This window comes from Myotis nattereri, assembly GCF_964212035.1.
Source record: "Myotis nattereri genome assembly, chromosome: 6".
NCBI classification, from domain to species: domain Eukaryota; kingdom Metazoa; phylum Chordata; class Mammalia; order Chiroptera; family Vespertilionidae; genus Myotis; species Myotis nattereri.
Window position 1 is genome coordinate 8,054,171 of NC_138081.1, and position 18,864 is coordinate 8,073,034.

Below are 18,864 nucleotides of genomic sequence, written 5' to 3' on the forward strand. Positions count from 1 at the left end.
ATGCCCTTGAGCATCACAGCCCATCTGTGAGTCTTGGAGGACTCCAGCTGCTTTGCCTCTCTGCCCCGTGATCTGCCAGGGGAGGTCAGGGGACCGTGGGGAGGGAAAGGTCTTCTTAGTTAACGCGTGAGCCTCTGGCTCCGTGCTCCCAGCTCCAGAGCAGGGTGGACTGAGGGCAGCTCCTGCTCACCCCGCTGACCTGTGTGAGGGGCCTCTGGGTTGAGAGGATGTCAGTGCTCCTGACGTGCTAATGCCTTTGGTCTGTAACCAGACGATCCCAGGACCCTGGCGGCTGGCCCTGGCCCGTGAGTCACAGTGATCAGTGAAGGCAAAAGGCATTGTTCAAAGAGGAGACACGATGTGGGGAGTCACCTGGAGCTGTTTTCCACCCTCAGTGGAGAGACTTTTTAGGAAAAGCAGCCTGAGAGGGTTCTGTGTCTGGAGGGAAAGTGGTTAGACCAGTGGTTCTCAACCTTGGCTGCACATTAGAATCACCTGGGAATCTTTTTAAAATCCTGATTTCTGGTCCTCATCCTCCAGAAATTCTGTTTCTTTGTTACTAATGTTGTGGCTCCACACCATAACAAAGAAACAGAATTTCCGGAGGATGAGGCCCAGAAATCAGGATTTTAAAAAGATTCCCAGGTGATTCTAATGTGCAGCCAAGGTGGAGAACCACTGGGTTAGAGCAGTGGTCAGCAAATTCATTAGTCAACAGAGCCAAATACCAACAGTACTTCAAAATAGACTCGCCCAGGCCAAAAACCGACTTCTGCGCATGGGCCACGAAGTTTCCATCTCACTGTACATGCGCGTCTGCGTGGTATTTTGTGCAAGAGCCACAGTCACGGGGCCAAAGAGCCGCATGTGGCTCACGAGCTGCAGTTTGCCAACCACAGGGTTAGAGGATCCTGCCCAGGCGGCTGCCGTGTTGATGGCGGATGGGGTACCAGACACTGCAACTCCCCCAGGGCCTCCCTACAGACAGTGGGACAGGGTTATTTAGTTCATTACAAAACTCGGTTAAAGGGAACGGTCACTTTTTAAAAGTATCTCTTTATTGATTTCAGAGAGGGAGAGATAGAAACATCAGTGATGAGAGAGAATCATTGATCAGCTGTCCCTTGCACGGCCCCTACTGGGGATCAAGCCCACAGCCCGGGCATGTGCCCTGACCGGTCAAACCCGTGACCTCTTGGTTCCTGGGTCGACACTCAACCTCTGAGCCACACCTGGCTGGGCAGGAGAGGTCATTTTTAAAAGGAATACAGACATTTTAATTTACCCAAACAAGTAGGTGTGCACCCCAGCCTATTGATGTGGGCTCCCCACATGGGCCTACATGGGCAGCTAATTCAGAGTCCTCTGTCCTATTACCCGAGCCATATCCACAGTACATCAGTGACTTAAACTTCCAGTTTGAGTTTTTGTTGTTGTTTTTTTTTAATAAAAATTTTTTTTTAAATATATTTTATTGATTTTTTACAGAGAGGAAGGGAGAGAGATAGAGAGTTAGAAACATCGATGAGAGAGACATCGATCAGCTGCCTCCTGCACATCTCCTACTGGGGATGTGCCCGCAACCCAGGTACATGCCCTTGACCGGAATCGAACCTGGGACCTTTCAGTCCGCAGGCCGACGCTCTATCCACTGAGCCAAACCGGTTTCAGCCAGTTTGAGTTTTTTAAAGTAAAGCCAGCCCTGGCAGCTGTGGCTCAGTTGGAGCATCATCCCCTACACCAGAAGGCTGTCGGTTCGATTCCCGTTCAGGGCACATACCCAGGTTGCGGGTTTGATCCCCAGTTGGGCATGTGCAGGAGGCAACCAATCGATGTTACTCTCACATCAATATTTTTCTGTTTCTCTCTCTCTCTTTTTCCTCTCTTTTCCCTCTTTCTCCTTTCTAAAATCAACTATTTTTAAAAAGCAAAGCAAGAATTTAGCCACTTGTGATGCAATCTCAGTACAGAATTCATTTAGGATTTTTACATTTCCCCAACACTTAATTGAAGAACGCATTTTTAAAAAATGATCCTGTTATTAAGTCTCTTCAAAGTATCTACTTGGTTGTCACAGAAACAGCTCTTGTTACACTCACTCGTTTCATCACTTATGTGATGTTTAATTACATTTTCTCTTTCCATCAACAAATACAACCGTCTTACACGGTGTTGGAAATGACCCCAGCTGACTCTCGGTCAGCGAACGCAGTGGGTGGGAGCAGCAGGCCCCTGGTGCGTGAGAGAAGCCTGCTGGCTGCCAACCCACCCAAATCCGCCCCCACCCCACCCCGCCGCCGCCCGAGCTGGTATGGTTTCCTGAGGGAATCGGTGGTCTGCAGCTACTAACTGGTAGGTTGGTGAAGCAGAGGTCGTGGACAGACTTGCAGGGTGGGTGCTGCTGTCTCTGTTACGGGTGCCCATGCTGGTTCCACAGTCTGCCCACCTGCCTGCCCTGGAGCCTCCAGGCCTCACTGGCTCCTGCAGGAAGGGCAGGCGTAGGCCTGTGCTGGGACCCTGTTCCCTCTCCTTCTTCGGTCTTGTCCTCTGTTCATACAAGGAGCCTTCTTTCTCGAGGCGTCACTCGGCCCGGAAAGGTGTTGTCCTGAACGCGGCCTCCCGCCGAGTGTCCGGAAGCAGCTGTCGGGCACACGCACGTTCTCAGCATTGTCTGCCAGAGGAGGCCCGTCCCGCGGGCTTGTCCTTTAAAACACACACACACACACACACAGGAACCTGGGTTTTGATGAACTTGTTTTTTAGGTAGAATTCTGTTTATTTTGGCACCAGATGAGTGTGAATCAGGAGTGCAAACCCTTTCTAATCTCACATGAGCGGGAGCTGGGCCTGCACGGACTGACCTGGCCCTGGCTCCACAACTGATAACGTGGATTTTTAACTCAAGTTTCTTAATCCGAAGTCCTCATTTTCTCCACCGCTCCCACTGCCTTGTCAGTGGTCTGGCCCGCATGTGGGAGCTGTACTCTGAGCCCTGATAGAGCAGAAGCAAGGCCCTGAATAAGGTGGGCGCGGGGAGTCGGGGCACTGGTTCGTGTTCCAGCCTGTGACCTTGGGCGCCCCGTATTTCTTCTGATGCTTGGTTTTGTCTTCTGTAAAATGGGAAGAATCCTCGCCCTCGGGGGGGTGGGGGGGGGTGTGCAGATGAACCAATCCGGGGGAGGGAGGCATGAGCTGGTGTGCAGTGCCGAGGCCCATGGGTGGAGCCAGACCCCCACCCCCGCCCCCAAGGCTCCGTGTTAACACTGACCGGAGCACTTTCTGAAGAGAAGGCTACGTCAGCACCCGAAGTGAATTATCAACAAAGGTGACCTGAAGTAATGAGCGCTCAGCACATCGCACGCCTCTCCCTGGCTCCAGCGGTGCCTGTGGGTGGACTTGGTCCTCCTTCATTGCTTCAGGCTGTAAAGGGTACACACGCATCCTGCCAGCCTAGTGCTGCCCAAGGGGTCAGTGTCTGTCAGCCCCACTAGCCGGAGCCAGTTTCCCGGGCCCCCTCCCTGGAAGGAGCAAGAGGGAGCTCTGACTGTCAAGACTGGGACACCTGGTTCTGGCAGAGCGAGCACGCCCAGCAGAGAGGCTGTGCTGCGCGCCGGGCGCCGTGCCCAGATAGTGGCGTCAGCCTCCCTCCTGCCTCTCTCGTTTCCTTGGCCCGTGGGCATGTCTTTGCTCATTAGCATGTTGAGGGGAGTTCATTAGAAATGAAACGCAAACCAAGGTTGAGCTTATAATTTCTTTTTCTCTAAGAGACTTGATCCTGAAAGAGGTTTTCCCCTCAGTATTTTATTCTGAAAACATTTGAACATTCAGAAAACTGGAGAGAGATTTGAAGAGTGCATACCTCCATCCCCCCTGAGAGCCTCGGCTCCCAGTTAGCGTGTGCTGTACCTGCTTTATCTCGTGTCTCTCCACATCTCAGCCTACTTAAAAACCCGTTATTTCCCGTGCCTTTCAAACATGCCGCCATCGGTACATGTCATCCTTAAACATGTTATATCTAACATTAACCAGCGTTCAGTATTTTCCTATAGTTACTTGGGGGAGTAAATTTATGCAGAGTTAAATGCATAAATCTTTAATCTACCATTCCCTGAGTTTTGATAAACACATACATTTGTGTGTCAAGATACAGAATATCATCACCACCCAGAGAGTCCCTCATGTCCTTCTCTGGTCAGTTCCTGCCCCTCCGCCCCAGGAACTCCTGGCATCCCCACGCTGTGGGCTCGGGCTGCCTCTGGCTTCATGGGACGGACTCGCTGCAGCACGTGCTCTGTGTGAGGCTCACCTGAGAGGTTAGCTCAGCGATGGCGAACCTTTTGAGCTCGGCGTGTCAGCATTTTGAAAAACCCTAACTTAACTCGGGTGCCGTGTCACATATAGAAATTTTTTGATATTTGCAACCATAGTAAAACAAAGACTTATATTTTTTATATTTATTTTATATATTTCAATGCCATTTAACAAAGAAAAATCAACCAAAAAAATGAGTGCGCGTGTCACCTCTGACACGCGTGTCACAGGTTTGCCGTCACTGGGCTCGCTAGTGCTTTACCGTGCAGTTCAGGGACTCTCAGCCTCATTTACCCGCCGTCTTCCTGTTCCCGAGTTCAGAGCTGCTAGCAAGCTGCAGGACACCCCTGGGCAGCGATGGAGGCTGGCAGTGTGCTTGTGTTACATGTATGCAGTTTTCGTTTGACATCGTAAACATGTAAGTGTGGTGCTCAGAATTCCACATCTGACAACCCGATGCTATGAGGCAGGTCTCCCTGCAGAACCTGAGCCGCGGTGGGCGTCCATCGGACCCTTTCCCGGCCACACTGCTGAGGAAATGGACCTCGAGTGGGAGCTTGGGGTGTTTCCTGGGCTAGTTCACCACATAGCCAGGCTAGCAGTCAGTGCATTGGGGTGCCCTGCGCCTGTGGGAGGACGGGGCCCGGGGGAGGCACGGGGGCTTGGTGAAAGAGCCCAGAGGCCCGCCAGGCTGGTCGCCCGGGTCCGAGGGGCCTGCAGCCTTTCTGAGGCTTGTGTGCCCCCTTCCCTCCCCCCACCCCCAGGAAGCCTGCTCCTGGATGGAGAGTAGATTGTGCAAATTGGACTGGAACCCAAGTACATATCCTCATTAAACTTTTAGATCCTTGTCCCACTTTCTGAAGCCAGGACTTGGCACCCGCCCAGTGCGATGTGGCGACAATAATGAAGCTCATTGGAATCTACGGCTCCCAACATTTCTTCTTCTCCCAGCAGTTTCGGGGGCTTTGCGTTAAAGATTGCGTTCTGAGGTCGTCCGGCAGGTGCTGTGTGCAAGCAGGACTCCCTCCCAGTCAGGCTGTAGGTCGGGCGTGAGCACCTGCAGGTCAGGAAAAGGGCCGGCCGTCCACGTGGGTGAGAGACGCTTTGGGGAGCAAGGCCAGCATCAGCCTCCGAGAGGGACGGGAGGGGTGCCGCGGGGAGGGAGAGAGGAGGTTAGAGACTGAGGCTGCGGTCGATGCCTCCTCACCCCACTGTCTGACAGGGCCCAGCACAGGCCGGCACTGGGCTTTCAGGGAGGGCGGGGCCCTGTGGTCTCTGTCCCGCAGGAAAGGCCCTGTGGTCTCTGTCCCGCAGGAAAGGGGATGGGATGGGGGTGGGGCAGTTAATGTGGTCACCGCCTGAGTGCCCCTGGGATGAGGCCGATGAAGCTGAGACCTCTGTGCGTCTGTGGAGAAGGAGCCCCCCTGTTAGCGGAGCTGCCAGCCTGCGCGGTGGAGGCCTAGCTGACAGCCCTGAGCCTGCCGCCTTCCCCGCCCCCACCGTCCCACCTCCCTCTCCTCAAAGCAGCGACAAGGTCCGAAATCAGGACAACTGGCCACTTCAGTCCATCCCTGCCCTTCCTGAGGTCTAGGGGGAGGGGAGAGTGACCAGACCTGGTCAGTTAGACGTAGACTGCAGTCGAAAACCCTCCTGGGTGTGGAGGGGAAGCCCGCTCTGGGCCGAGAGCCTGCCTTCGGCGACGAGGCGGGACGGTGGCGGTGAGTCCTTGGTGGCTTCTGGCCCGGAGTGCGCTGTCAGCAGTCTCAGGTCCTGGCACAGCGGAGGCGGCCTTGACACCAGCAGCCCTGGGCACAGGTTAGGGCCCGTGCCTCAGCCCTGTGCCCTGGCGTGGGGACCCTGGCCGGAAAGTCCCCGCTGCCACCTGGTCCCCGCAGGAAGCTCGAGCTCTTCGGGAGGAGCCCTGTGCCATCCGCGGGCAGCGGGGAAGTCTGTCCTGGCATGGAGCTTCGACTTCCTCACCTGGAGAATGGGCACCCTCTGGGAAAGGCACCGGATTGGGCCGGCCGTGGTGGCTGCCTCTCCCTCGCGCTGAGCCAGCAAGTGACCGGCCTGGCGTGCACACTCAGCACATGGCAGCTGTTCCTTTTGTCCCGGGCACACCAGTGCACCAGCTCTGCACAGGGCACCCTGGGGAGCCAGGATCGTCGCCCTTCATGCTTCGGCAGTGTCTCTGGGACTCGCTGTGGAACAGCCCCCCAGGGAAGCACCAGTGCAAAGCAGAGTGTGGTTCTGGGCGGATATGATGGTACATGTTGGGGGCAGAGGAGACGTGGAGCTACAGGCCCAAGGAGACTGCAGTGTGTTCTCCGAGTGGTGGGAGAGCTCCGGGGAGCTGCCAGCAGGAAGGGGGTGGGTGGGAGTGTCTGACATCAGGAGCCACATTCAGTTGCTGGTGAATCACAGACACATCCCTTGTTCCCATTTGCACAAAAGAAGGTAGAAGGAAGGCGATCCCTTTCCCTCCCTCCGCTGCCCTGGCCTCGGCTCCCAGGCAGGACCACCGAGCGATTCCTGCTCTGATACGCGGCTACAGCTGGGAGCCCCTGCCTCTCACCTTCCCACCCCCCGGAGGAAGGCTTCCCTCGGGCCTGTGGCTCGGCTGTGGACGGACCGTGCCCGCACACCTCCTGGCACACGGAATGCCCTCAGCACCCGGGGAAGCACTCTTCCCTCCAGCTGCCTCCTCCGCTCCCCCCGGAAAGTGGGTTCTTAGTCCGAGGTGCTCCTGGCAGCAGTCCTGGTGGTGGCGAATGGGGGCCTCTCCGTGCACAGAATCACCTCCCCCTGCAGCCCGTGGGCAGCCAGGGTTCCGTGTCCCAGGCACGCAGACGTCAGCTGGCCTGGCAGCAGCAGCTCCGTGTTTGTTTTTGGTTTTATTTTCAGAGACAGGGAGTGCATTTTATACAGCCCTGGGGGGCGGGGGGCAGGGGCACATAGGGAATGCATTTTATACAGCCCTGTGGGGGGTGGGGGGTGGGGGGCACATAGGGAATGCATATTATACAGCCCTGGGGGGCGGGGGGCAGGGGCACACAGGGAATGCATTTTATACAGCCCTAGGGGGCGAGGTGGGCAGGGGCACATAGGGAGTGCATTTTATACAGCCCGGGGGGGGGGGGGGCAGGGGCACATAGGGAATGCATTTTATACAGCCCTGGGGGGGGGGGCAGGGGGCACATAGGGAGTGCATATTATACAGCCCGGGGGGGGGGGGGGCAGGGGCACATAGGGAATGCATTTTATACAGCCCCGGGGGGGGGGCAGGGGCACATAGGGAATGCATTTTATACAGCCCTGGGGGGGGGGGGCAGGAGGCACATAGGGAATGCATATTATACAGCCCTGTGGGGGGTGGGGGGCAGGAGACACATAGGGAATGCATATTATACAGCCCTGTGGGGGGTGGGGGGCAGGAGACACATAGGGAATGCATATTATACAGCCCTGTGGGGGGGGGGGGCAGGGGCACATAGGGAATGCATATTATACAGCCCTGTGGGGGGTGGGGGGCAGGAGACACATAGGGAATGCATATTATACAGCCCTGGGGGGGGGGGCAGTGGGCACATAGGGAATGCATATTATATAGCCCAGGTGGGGGGGGGGGGGCGGGGGGCACATAGGGAATGCATATTATACAGCCCTGTGGGGGGGGCAGTGGGCACATAGGGAATGCATATTATATAGCCCAGGTGGGGGGGGGCGGGGGGCGCGGGGGGCACATAGGGAATGCATTTTGTACAGCCCTGGGGGGGGGCGGGCAGGGGGCACATAGGAATGCATTTTGTACAGCCCTGGGCGGGGGGGGGGGGGCACATGGGGAATGCATATCATCCTGAGTACTTTCTAAAAATGGACTATTTCCAAACATGGCTCCATTATGATAATAGCCTTCAGGTCTTTCCTTACCAGACACAAGTTCCCTAATCGAGTTGGTGGGAAGTGATGACAGTGTGGCTGTTTCCCAGCTCTCTCCAAAAATGACACTCATTCTCAACAGTAGAGAAGACAAAATTGAGCTGAGCCCTCCCATCACCCACCCCCCCCCCCCCCCCCCGATTCCTGGGAAAGCAGCCTAAATGGTTAAACTGCACAAAATTTAGATCAGATCAGAATGGTATCTGCCTCCTGTGACCGCTCCTCTTAGTCTAGACTGAATGACCACATTCACTCTCTGCTGGTTCTGGGCTCGGAGGGGGCAGGGCGGTGAACAGGGCGTCTCCCAGGCCGGGCAGGACCACGCCCCAGTCTGTGCCAGCGTTGCCAGGGGGGAAGGGGCTGCACAGCAGTCCTGCCTGCCTTCCCCCCTGGCAGTCCTGCTGCGCTCTGCCGGCCCTCAGCCTCTCTGTAACGGGTCCTCTCCGCGGGCTTGTGCTGCCGTTCACAGAGCTCAGTCCCTTCCCAGTGGAGGGGACAGTCCTGAGTCCTCACCACCACCCGAGGGCTGTGGGGCGTCCCCTGGCCCTTGGTCGGTGGCCTCAGGGTGTCTGGGGCAAGCAGGAGGCGCAGGGTGCCTGTTGGCTGTGATTCCGGAGGCTCTTTGGCACAGTCTCATGAACGAGGCAGCCAGGAGGTGCGGATTGGATAGGCCAGCTGGGGCTTTGGTATTAGGTGATGACGACCGTGAAATGTGCCATGTGGGTGACCATTTCACCTCAAAGGACACCTGGAGTCTCCTCCATTTCAGCTCTCCCACCCTTGACCCTCTGCGTGGCCTTGAACGCACTTTTCATTGCCGGCTCCAAGCAAGTGGAAACCACTCATATCTCTCCTATTTACTCCCCTCCCTCCCCCATCGTGTGTGTGTGTGTGTGTGTGTGTGTGTGTGTGTGTGCGCGCGCGCGCAACGAGCCAACCACAGGGGCCAGGGATGGGGGGTGTAAAATAGCAAACAAAACATGCTTGACTCCACCCCCAAGGGGGTTGCATGGTGATTCTCCCCGACACACACCCTCTGGCCTGGAGGAGGGGTGCCTGGGATAAGGACCCATCACCCACGTAGGATGTGTCCTCACCCGGACGCCCTACTTTCCTCCCATAAATGTGGGGAAGGAAAAAGAAGGCCCATCAGCACATACGGATCGCGTGCCCACTCTTTGCCCAGCTTCCTGGCTTGTCATCTGATTGGATCACCGGGCTTCGGGCCTGGCGCTGGCGTGGCATTGCGTGCAGCCTGGGGTGGGGAGCAGCTTGCTGGAGAACGGCCTTTCCTGGGGAAACAGCAGGACCCCTGGGTTGAAGTTAGAAAAAAGGTTTAAGTCGTGAAAAGACAAATGTTTATAAATCAGTGTTTTCTGCAAATGGGGTGAATTGACTGGGGCCGTTAGCAACTGCCCGTCTCGGGAAGGCCTTAGCAGAGTCAGAGCGGGGGGACCTGTGAGGTCTGTGCCTGCCAGGACTCTCGGGGTAACTAGGAATCACTCGCCGGGGGCCTGCACAGGGGAGCAGAGATGCGTGTGGGACAGTGTTCGCCGCGGCCCTGCTTACCAGGAGAGGGGACCGAGGCCACAGGCGCACGGCAGGGCCTGGCAAATAACTGTCGCACAGCCACACCCGGGATGCTGTACCCCATCCATTTAAAATGCTTCCTTTTCTTCAAGTTCTCTTCTGTAGGAGGAATTCCAAGGGGTAGTCTTAAATGAAAGGGAATGCCTCCATCAGTGGGGAGGTGGGGTCCATTCATGGGTTTGATGACATGCGCGTGGATGGACCCAGAAGGTCCCTGGAGAACCTGGTTATACTGGGGGCAGGGGACTTTTCTCTGAATTCCCTTTTGAATCATGTGGATGCATTACCTGTCACAGAATAAATGTGAGGAAAACATGTTTTAAAACTAAAAGGTACGTTTCACTGGGCTAGAGCACTCAGATACCTGAGGGACGCGGAAAGCCGACTGACCTTGTATGGAGCATCTTCTGTGAGCCAGGCTTCGGCCGGGTGCTTTACAAACACGATACTCGGGTCCACCCAACCCTTCGTGGGAGGCAGGGCCTGTCCCTGCTTTACAGACGGAATACGGAGGCACTGGTGTTGAGAGCCCACTTGTCCACCTGGGCCGTTCCCTGCCGCACTGCGCTGCCTGCTGGGGGGGAGGCGGGGAGCTGTGGGGTGCTGCTGCCGGCCGGCCTCGGCCTCGGCCACTGCCCCACCGGTCAGCTGTCCTGGTCCCTTTGCTTTTGCTGAGTCCAGGGTGGAGTTCGCAGTGTTGTTAGCAGGCAGCCATTTCTGCAGCTGGAGCATGCCCCTTCCAGGCTGGGCGGGGGGAGAGGGGACAGGGCAGGGCCGGCTGCCCTGAGCTCTTCTGCCGGGCGTCAGTGTGCCAGCTTTGTCTGCCAGCTGCAGGCTGGCTGGAGAGCGGCTGTTTTTCTGATTGTCAGACCCAGGCTCCTCGCTTGCACTTAGAGGAGAGCTTCCAAGCCCTGGTACAAAAGGTTCTCTTTCCATTTTTTTTGGAAAAAGAGCAAGTGAATGAGCTCATGATCACTGCAACCTAGAAAGGAGGAGGGGAGGAAGAGGAGGTGGCCCCTCGCCGCCTGGCCTGCTGCCCTGGCCAGGTTTCCTGGGGTGGGGGCTTGGGCCTGGCTTGGGGTGACCAAAGCCAGGTGGCTGGACAGGTGGTCCATACCGGGCCAGGACTGGAGACATGGGACGCGTTGAGACCAGCCATCCGCTGTGGTCCTGAGGACAAGTGTCCGGCCCTTCGCATCCCTGACGCGGAGCTCTGTCCGGCATGGCTGGCCTCCAGGGAGCAAAAGGCCCTCCTCTTAGGGTTACGTGCTCGTCTCCGCTCTGGAAAGCGGCCGCACCTGAGCGGGCGGTCATGCGGTTTCGGTGCTCTGTTGAGTGCTTCCGACTTGCCACTGCTCTAGGCACATGGGCTGCTGCTGCGACGAAGCTGGCCGCCTCGCTCGTGGATCGGAATGCTGGCGCGTGCAGGGTAGTGTGCCAGGCCTGGCCTGCTCCCACCCTCTGCCCAGGCCTGCCTGGTCCGGGAGAATTGGGGGTGAGGCACGCGTGCCTTGGAAGAGCGGCTCTTCGGCATCTGCACCCGCTCGCGCCCTCAGAGCCTGTCTTCAGGCCCCGCCTGGCCGTGGCCATTGTGGGCTTTCCCCGGCTGTGGCAGGTCCCGGTGCCTTGCAGGTTGGTGCTCCCTTGGAGTCTCGGAGGAGCCCAGAGGCCTGCCCGGTGCACGAACGGTGAGCTGCCCCTGCCGAGCCCGAGCCTGACGCCTCTCCTTTCTGTTCCTCTGCGTTTCAGATTGAGAAGATCATGAGCTCCATCGGAGAAGGGATTGACTTCTCTCAGGAGCAGCAGAAGGCCTCAGGTACGAACCGAGCCGCGCCCGCGCACACAGGCCTTGGCGCCCTTCCGCCCCGGCTCCTCTGGCACCGAAGGTGGCGAGAGGGGCGAGAGGTCAGCCTCAGGCCACGGTGCCCCCCTCAGCCGCTCCTTGTCCGGACAGCCCAGCTCGCTGTCCTCGGTGGGGCCATGGCTCCTCTTACAGATCGGAGGGGGCTGTGTGCAAGTTGAGTTTCGGTCTGCCTATTCAGAAACGACATTTCCTCGTGAGCAGCCGTCACTCATCATTCTTGTCATGAATGTGGGCTTTCTCCGAGGGGCTGACATCGGAGCTTCTCGGTGTTGGGCTCCCCACTGGGGGCCTCGCTCAGCCCAGGCCCCGCGCGGCTGTGAGCCGGCATCTCCCCAGGGGTCGGCTTTGCCGCTTCCTCCTGTGTCTTTCTCCATTTCCTCAGTCGCTCGGCCTTCACTTCAGCTCACTACTCCTTTGGGTGTTTTTTCCACCTCAAAGCCTCAGGGGTGAGGTCTGCTTCTCTTTCCTTCACTTGAAACAGGGGCCAAGGAGGCCTTATCTGAGCTGTCATCCTTATAATAGAGTCGTGGTTGTTACTTTCTTAAGTCAGGTGACACTTAAAGGTGCCTCTCAGAACAGCGCTCACATTGCTTCCCCCCGACCCCCCGACCCCGTCTCTGCCCCTTACAAGGAGAGGCCTCCTGCTCCGAAGGGATAGGCTTCCTCGCTTGCTTGGGGGCTCCATCCAGGGCTGCCCTGTCAGCACCAAGTGGCCTCTGGTTCCTCGTGGGCCTCTGGCCCTGGCGGGAAGTCTGGTGGGTGGGGTGCGTGTGCACGTTGGGGAGAAAGGACCTGCTGAGGCGTGGGCTTGTGGAGGGAGTACAGGCCTGGGGCCCCGTCCTGAGTTCAAATCATGATTCTAGATCAGCCGTGGGCAAACTACGGCCCGCGGGCCGGATCCGGCCCGTTTGAAATGAAAACTATTGAAATAAAAGACCGTACCCTTTTATGTAATGATGTTTACTTTGAATTTATATTAGTTCACACAAACACTCCATCCATGCTTTTGTTCCGGCCCTCCGGTCCAGTTTAAGAACCCATTGCGGCCCTCGAGTCAAAAAGTTTGCCCACCCGTTCTAGATCCATGTGTCTCAGACAAGCCACTAGCCTCTCTGAGCCCCGACTCCCGCCATTGCCCTAACTGTCCCTACACATAGGTTGTGGGACTGAGTGACGTGTGCAAATACTCGAGCCAGAGACACTCAATGAACAGTGGCTGTGCTTGCTTCCACCCCTGAAACCACTGCCGACGCGTCCGGAGAAGCCTAGAGAGGAGGGGCATCTGCCCGGCTTGTCTCCGCGCCATTCTCAGACTGGGTTCCGGGGCGCCCTCCCTCCATCAGCCTTGCTTCCCTGGGTTCCAGCAGGCCCAGCTGGCTTTGGTCTGTCTGTGTCTGTCTTGGGTTGCGGAGGGTCCATAGAGGGGCTCTCTGGCTTGTGGCCTTGTCTGCAGGCACTTGCTGCTCTCGGGCCTACAGCCTTGCACTCGACTGTAGTGTGCAGGCCTGACCAAGGGTCAGGTGTGTGAGTGACAGAAGTTCAGGGCTGAGACCAACACCGCTGCCCTTTCACAGCTCTGCCAGGGATGGGTGGGCACCTCCAGGGATGGGTGGGCCCCTCCAGGGATGGGTGGGCCCCTCCAGGGATGGGTGGGCACTGCCAGGGATGGGTAGGCACCTCCAGGGATGGGTGGGCCCCTCCAGGGATGGGTGGGCACTGCCAGGGATGGGTAGGCACCTCCAGGGATGGGTGGCTGACAGTTCAGCCGAGGCCGGTCTTGCTCCTGCACCCTCTGGATCAGAGGGGCCCCACCTCTGGGTGCTTGAGAGCTTGGTTGTGCGGTCACCTCTCGGCGTGGCTCTGTCGGGAGATCGGCTGCACCTCTGGAAACAGAGGAGCCCTTGTCCTTGGAGGCAGAGCCCTTCCTTTGCCCGGCCGGTTCTTGCCCCCATGACCCATGCGAGTGGTGGGAGTTGGTTGGCCCCGCTACCCCCCTAGGTTCCTGGATCCCAGCACGGTCTTGCTTTCATACTCACGGGTTGACTCATCCTCATACCCCAGCTTAGGAGGTGAAAGGCAGGCTCCCGAGGGTGCCCCCGGAACAGCGTGTCCACCCTGCCAGGCGTGACGTGTGGAGAGGGTGGGCTCAGCCTGCCTGGCACTCTGCTTTCTGTCTGAGGGTCAGGAGGGGGCTTTCGCCAGGACCCCAGGGAGCACCAGGCCTCGGCCCAGAGCAGGGTTCTGGTTTATTTTGATGGTCAGTATCGGGGTGCAGGTTGTCCTTGGGCTTCTGGATCCCAGAGAAGGGCCTGGGCTCGGGTTTGCCCGCCTGGCTGGGGGAGCAGCCCCTGTAGCAGCCAGCCCTCAGCTGAGCGTGGGATTGCCCGGCGAGACCTCTGTGGCACTCGGGTCTCGGTCCTGTTTGGGGCCGTGAGCCCCTGAGCTGCCAGCATTGGAGCCAGTTACCTGAATCCCCTGACAGACGTCGTTTCCAGCTCACCCCACATCACGAGTCCAGGAGGGTGAGCCTGCCCGCTGGCCAGGCCACTCTGGCTTTGTTCTGTCAAGCGGAAGAGACCGCTTGGCTTTCTTCTTTTCACCAGCCACTCTGGCTGTCGAGTAGCCGCCGAATGCCTGCTCCCCCGGGGCCCCTGCCCTGTGCCAGCCCCGCGCCAGGGCCGGCAGCAACCCGTTGGGTGCAGACCCGGCATGCGGAGAGGCGGCATGTGGTCCCTGGGTGTCTTCTGCACGTTACCTTTCCTGTCTCCACAGCTGGACTTGGGGTTCAGCCCTGGCTTCCCCGGGTCCCCGGTGCCGCCCCTCGGGTGCCCTCCTTCAGGTTGTGGGCAGCCTGCCCGGGGCTTCTCCCTGCGCTCCCGCAGGCCAGGCCGGAGAGAGTCGCCGGGCTGTTCAGGGCGCTCACCTGAGGAGGATCAGGTGTCACGTCCTTGCTTGGTGGCTGTTTTTGTGGTTCCTGTGGTGCCCCTTGGCAGAAAGGCACAGCCCTTAACCCCTGGGCTGTGTCCTCTGGGCGACCTTCCTCTGTCCCCTCTCTGGCCGTCCTAGGAACTGCCAGCCAGAACTATAGGAATGTTCTCCTCTACCCTCCCTGAGATCCCTCCTGCCCTTGGCGCTGGCGGGTGTGGGCCAGTGTCGGATGTTGGGAGATCTGTCGTTTTGCTCGGCTGCTCGTGCTGCTGTGTCCTCCCTCGGCGGTGACGGCAGCAGCAGCCTCTGCTTCGATGTCCGATCCCTGATGTATTTCCTGAGCGTGGAGGGGAGGAGGGGGGGAGGAGGGGAGGGCCAGGCATTATGAGAGTGAGCAAGGACTGTGGAGCGGCCGGCAGCAGGCGGCGTGGAGCCCAGGAGCCTGTAGACAAAGCCCTCCGCTGCGGTTCTGTGAGCGCACACACCCTCTGGCAGCCGGCAGCACCACAGCCCAGCCCCCGGCCCCGGCCCGGCCCGGCCCGGCGGGATCACAGGCGGGAATGAATCAGCAGCCGGGAACTCCTGACTTCACGGGTGGACGAGAGCCTGCTGCTTAGGTCCCTGGAGCAGACAGCCCGCTCAAGGGCAGGGCAGCTCAAGTGGCCCCAGACCCGGCATCTTGGGCTGCTGCCGTGCGCGGGAGGCCGCGTCCCCGGCCACCATCTGTTCAGCAGAGGACAGATGAGGGGCAGCCTGGGACCCTGGGTCCCCGGGGTCTCCTAGACAGCCATGCCAGGGGCCGTGGTGCCCCGAGGGCAGAAGTGCCAGGAACAGCAGGATGCCTTCCACCAGCAAGACTGCCAAGAGTTCTCTGAGGTGACGCTTTCGTAGTTGTCTTCCTTCCTCACGCCTCTCTCTCCCCTGTTCCTTCCCTTTTATCTGTGCTTGCCCCTGAGCACCAGAGAAGTAGGTGGGGGTTAAGGCGTTCGGCTCCAAGCGCCCTCCGTCTGCCGGGAAGGGCTGGACTTCCTCCCTCACCCCACCCCCTGCCCTCCCCGAGGAGCGCGTCGGGATCCGGAGACCCCGGAGGACTCTTGCTGCCTTTATCCCTCGGCCAGCGGGCGGACAGCGCGGAGCGTGCACAGACTTAAGCCGCCAGCGCGGCGGACAGAGGACTGCTTCCTTTTATCTGGCTGGGCTTTCTCGTCTTTAGCCAGGAACTGGGTCTGCCTGCCTGCTTTCCACCTGGGCAGGCAGGTGGGTCACAGGAACAGCCACAATCCGAGGAAAATGAACACCCAGCCCCTGCAAACCCGCCCTGCCCGGAAAGGCAGCCCTTCAGACAGCGCCCCGGCCCGGGAGACGCCCCGCTCGCAGGCGCCCGGGGTCTAGCGTGGACCTGGTTCCTGGCCCGCTGGCCGCACAGCCGGCGGAGTGCGATGTCGCCGTCCCGGCAGAGCACCCGGAGCCTGGTCTCCGAGCCCCGGCCCGCGTGCCCTGCGCCAATCCTCGCTGCCTGAGCCTCCGGCACAAAGGGCCATGGTTTGCTTGTTCCGGGACTGTTGGGGGAAAACAAGTAAATGCCTCTCCTCCCTGCCGTGTGCGCTGCTGCTTGGGGTGCATGTGCCGTGTCCCCGGGCTGCATGAAGATGCGTGTGCTCTCCTGACCCGTGTGTGCTGCAAGGTCGCAGGACTGGCCCCGCGCCACAGCTCCCGGGGCTCCGGATGCATGGATGACAGGCGCTTCCAGCCCCACTGGTGCCCGTGGGACCCGACTCTGTGAACTGCCTCAGTGTGAACGCTGATGAGGAGTTGACCTGGAGACCCTTGGGGGTTTGCTTCCCGGCCGGTGGGCAGAGGCCGAGGGGTGAGCGGCCCGTGCCCCAGGTTGTGGGTGTGCACGGCGCCTGGCGGGCTACCCCGCCTGCACACGGACGAGGCGCTGCGGGTCCTCCGCTCTCGTCTCTTGTCCGTGGTTTGGCTGCTTTATGGTAATGACTATGATGTGGCAGTGCCATCTGTCTTCCTCTGAGTGCCGCTGCTGCCTTAATGGTTTTTCCCTTTTCAAGCGTCTGCCGATTCCTCTCTCGGCAGGTTCGCGGGCGCTGGAGCAGAGCGTCGGGGCGTGGCTGGCGGCGCTGGGCCTGCAGCAGTACGAGAGCAGGTTGCTTCTGAACGGCTTTGACGATGTCCGCTTCCTGGTAAGTGCGAGGCGGCGGGGTGTGGGAGCTGCTCCTGCCGCCGGCTGAGGTCTGGAACCACGCGGAGCCGCGACCAGGGCAGAGCTGAGCCACGGTCTCAGCTGCTGTGTCATGTGCCCTTTCTAGACGGTCCCTCTCCTCTGCTCCCGAAACTCCTGGAGGGAGAGCTCTGTGCAAGTCTGCGTCCCCAGGAGGAGGTCCCTGACCGCAGCCCTCCGCCCCACCCGTCCCTCTCGGACTCGGGGCCAGGTGTGGTGTGGCGAGGCCTTGGCCGTCCTGTTGCAGTCAGACAGGAGTTTTGGTGGACGGGACAGCCAGGTCCCTGTGCTGACTCCCCCGTCTTTGCCGGATACTAGAAGTTTCCTTTGTTCGCCAGAACTTTGCAGTCCAGCAAGTAGTCACTGAGCAAGTCGCTGTCCGGGTGGCTGCGCGGCCCCAGGTGCCGGTGCCCAGGGCCTCGCCGTGGCCCCGACAGGCCGAGTTGGGGTTTGGAGGGCCGGCTGCTTCTCTGAGGTGTAGCTTCGTGCTCTTCTTACAAACACGAGGTTGAAACAGGAAGGAAAACCTGGGTGTCCTTAGGCTCCCGTGAGGAGGCTCCCTCTGACGGAGCGAGACCTCCCCGGGGACACAGCTGGGCGCAGGGACCGGCCTCGGGGCGGCATGGAGCCTCTCGCCGGCCTGCTGTGTGCTGGGCGCCCTCGGCAGGGGCGTGCGTTGGCTCACTGGGCTTCCCAGCAGCCCTGGGTGAGCTCTCGTGGTAGCACCTCCGTTTCCCTGCCCCAGCGCAGGAGGGGCCTCTGGTGGTCACAGCGGCAGGAACTGGCAGCGGAGGAGCCTGCACCGGGCACTCTGGGCCTGAGGGTCCGGCTCTGACACGAGCCACACGCGCCTCTGACACGTGGGTGTGGGGAGTGGGTGTAACCACTCAGGTGCTTTCCGGCGCCGCCTTGCATGTGTTACCTCAGGAGCTTGGTTTGAGGGGAACTTGGCCAGCCTCCCTGCCCGCCTCTCCCTGCCCCCTGGCAGGCCTGCCGTCCGCTCGCACAGTCCCGGGAACGCAGTCCTGACGTGGCATCGGGCGGCCTTTTCTCTCGGAAGCAGATCCCCACTGGCACCCACCTCCCTGCACTGCCCTGGCTGGGGGACTGGTCAGGGTCAGCCCCGAGCTGCCCGCCTGCTCTGCTCTCAGGGCGCTGGCCTGGGGCTCCCAGGAGGGGCCTGGCCCGGGCAGCTCCCCTTACCTGGGCCGTTCGCCTCCAGGGCAGGCTGACGTGGGCACCAAGCCACCTTCCAAAGCCAGCCTAGGGCCAGACTGCTAGTCTTCAGCTTTAAAAATATTAGGTTTTAAAATGACAGCTTTTTAAAAATATATTTTTACTGATTTCACAGAGGAAGGGAGAGGGAGAGAGAGAGAAACATCAATAATGAGAGAGAATCATTGATCGGCTGCCTCCTGCATGCCCCACATTGGGGATCGAGCCTGAAACCCGGGCATGTGCGCCGGACCAGAATTGAACCTGGGACTCTTCAGGCTGCAGGCCGATGCTCTATCCACTGAGCCAAACCGGCTGGGGTGACAATTTTTTTTAAAGTTAAACTGAGTATATTTATGGTTCTTGTAACCTAACCTAACCCCTGACACACCAACGTCCCTTGGGGAAGGCTGACAGACCAGAATGGAGGCAGGGTTCGGCCGTGAGGGGATGGGGGCCCCTGGCACTGAGTGGAGAGGGGCCTTCCCTCTGGCGCACCCTTTCCTCAGACGGGTGAGGGAGGGGGGCCGGGACATCACATGTCCCCTCCCTGTGCTTCAGTATTTTAGAGGCTGAGCCTTGACGTCTCGCTCCCCCTGCTAATTTTGGAAAGGGTAAGGTTCCCAACCCTTGACTATCAGGGCACCATTAAAAGCGCTTCCCTGCCTTCCCTGTGCCCGACCAGCAAGGAGCAGGGCGGGCATCCGGGGAGCCTGGCCCTGGGCCAGAGGTCCGCTCAAGACCTGTCAGAAGGCGTCTGTTCCCACGGGAGAAGGGC

At 59.4% G+C, this 18,864-nt stretch overlaps 1 protein-coding gene across 2 annotated transcripts in view; it reads left to right on the forward strand.

The window, feature by feature from the left end:
- The window catches only part of ANKS1A (ankyrin repeat and sterile alpha motif domain containing 1A), a gene marked incomplete at its 3' end in the record, with an annotated part of 178,558 nt that overhangs the window by 135,341 nt on the left and 24,353 nt on the right, over positions 1-18,864 (forward strand). For both annotated transcript variants that reach the window (XM_081095008.1, XM_081095009.1), the window contains exons 12-13: positions 11,590-11,656; positions 16,727-16,833. In XM_081095008.1, coding sequence (XP_080951134.1) covers positions 11,590-11,656; positions 16,727-16,833 — 174 coding nt within the window. The remainder of the gene's footprint in view (positions 1-11,589; positions 11,657-16,726; positions 16,834-18,864) is intronic.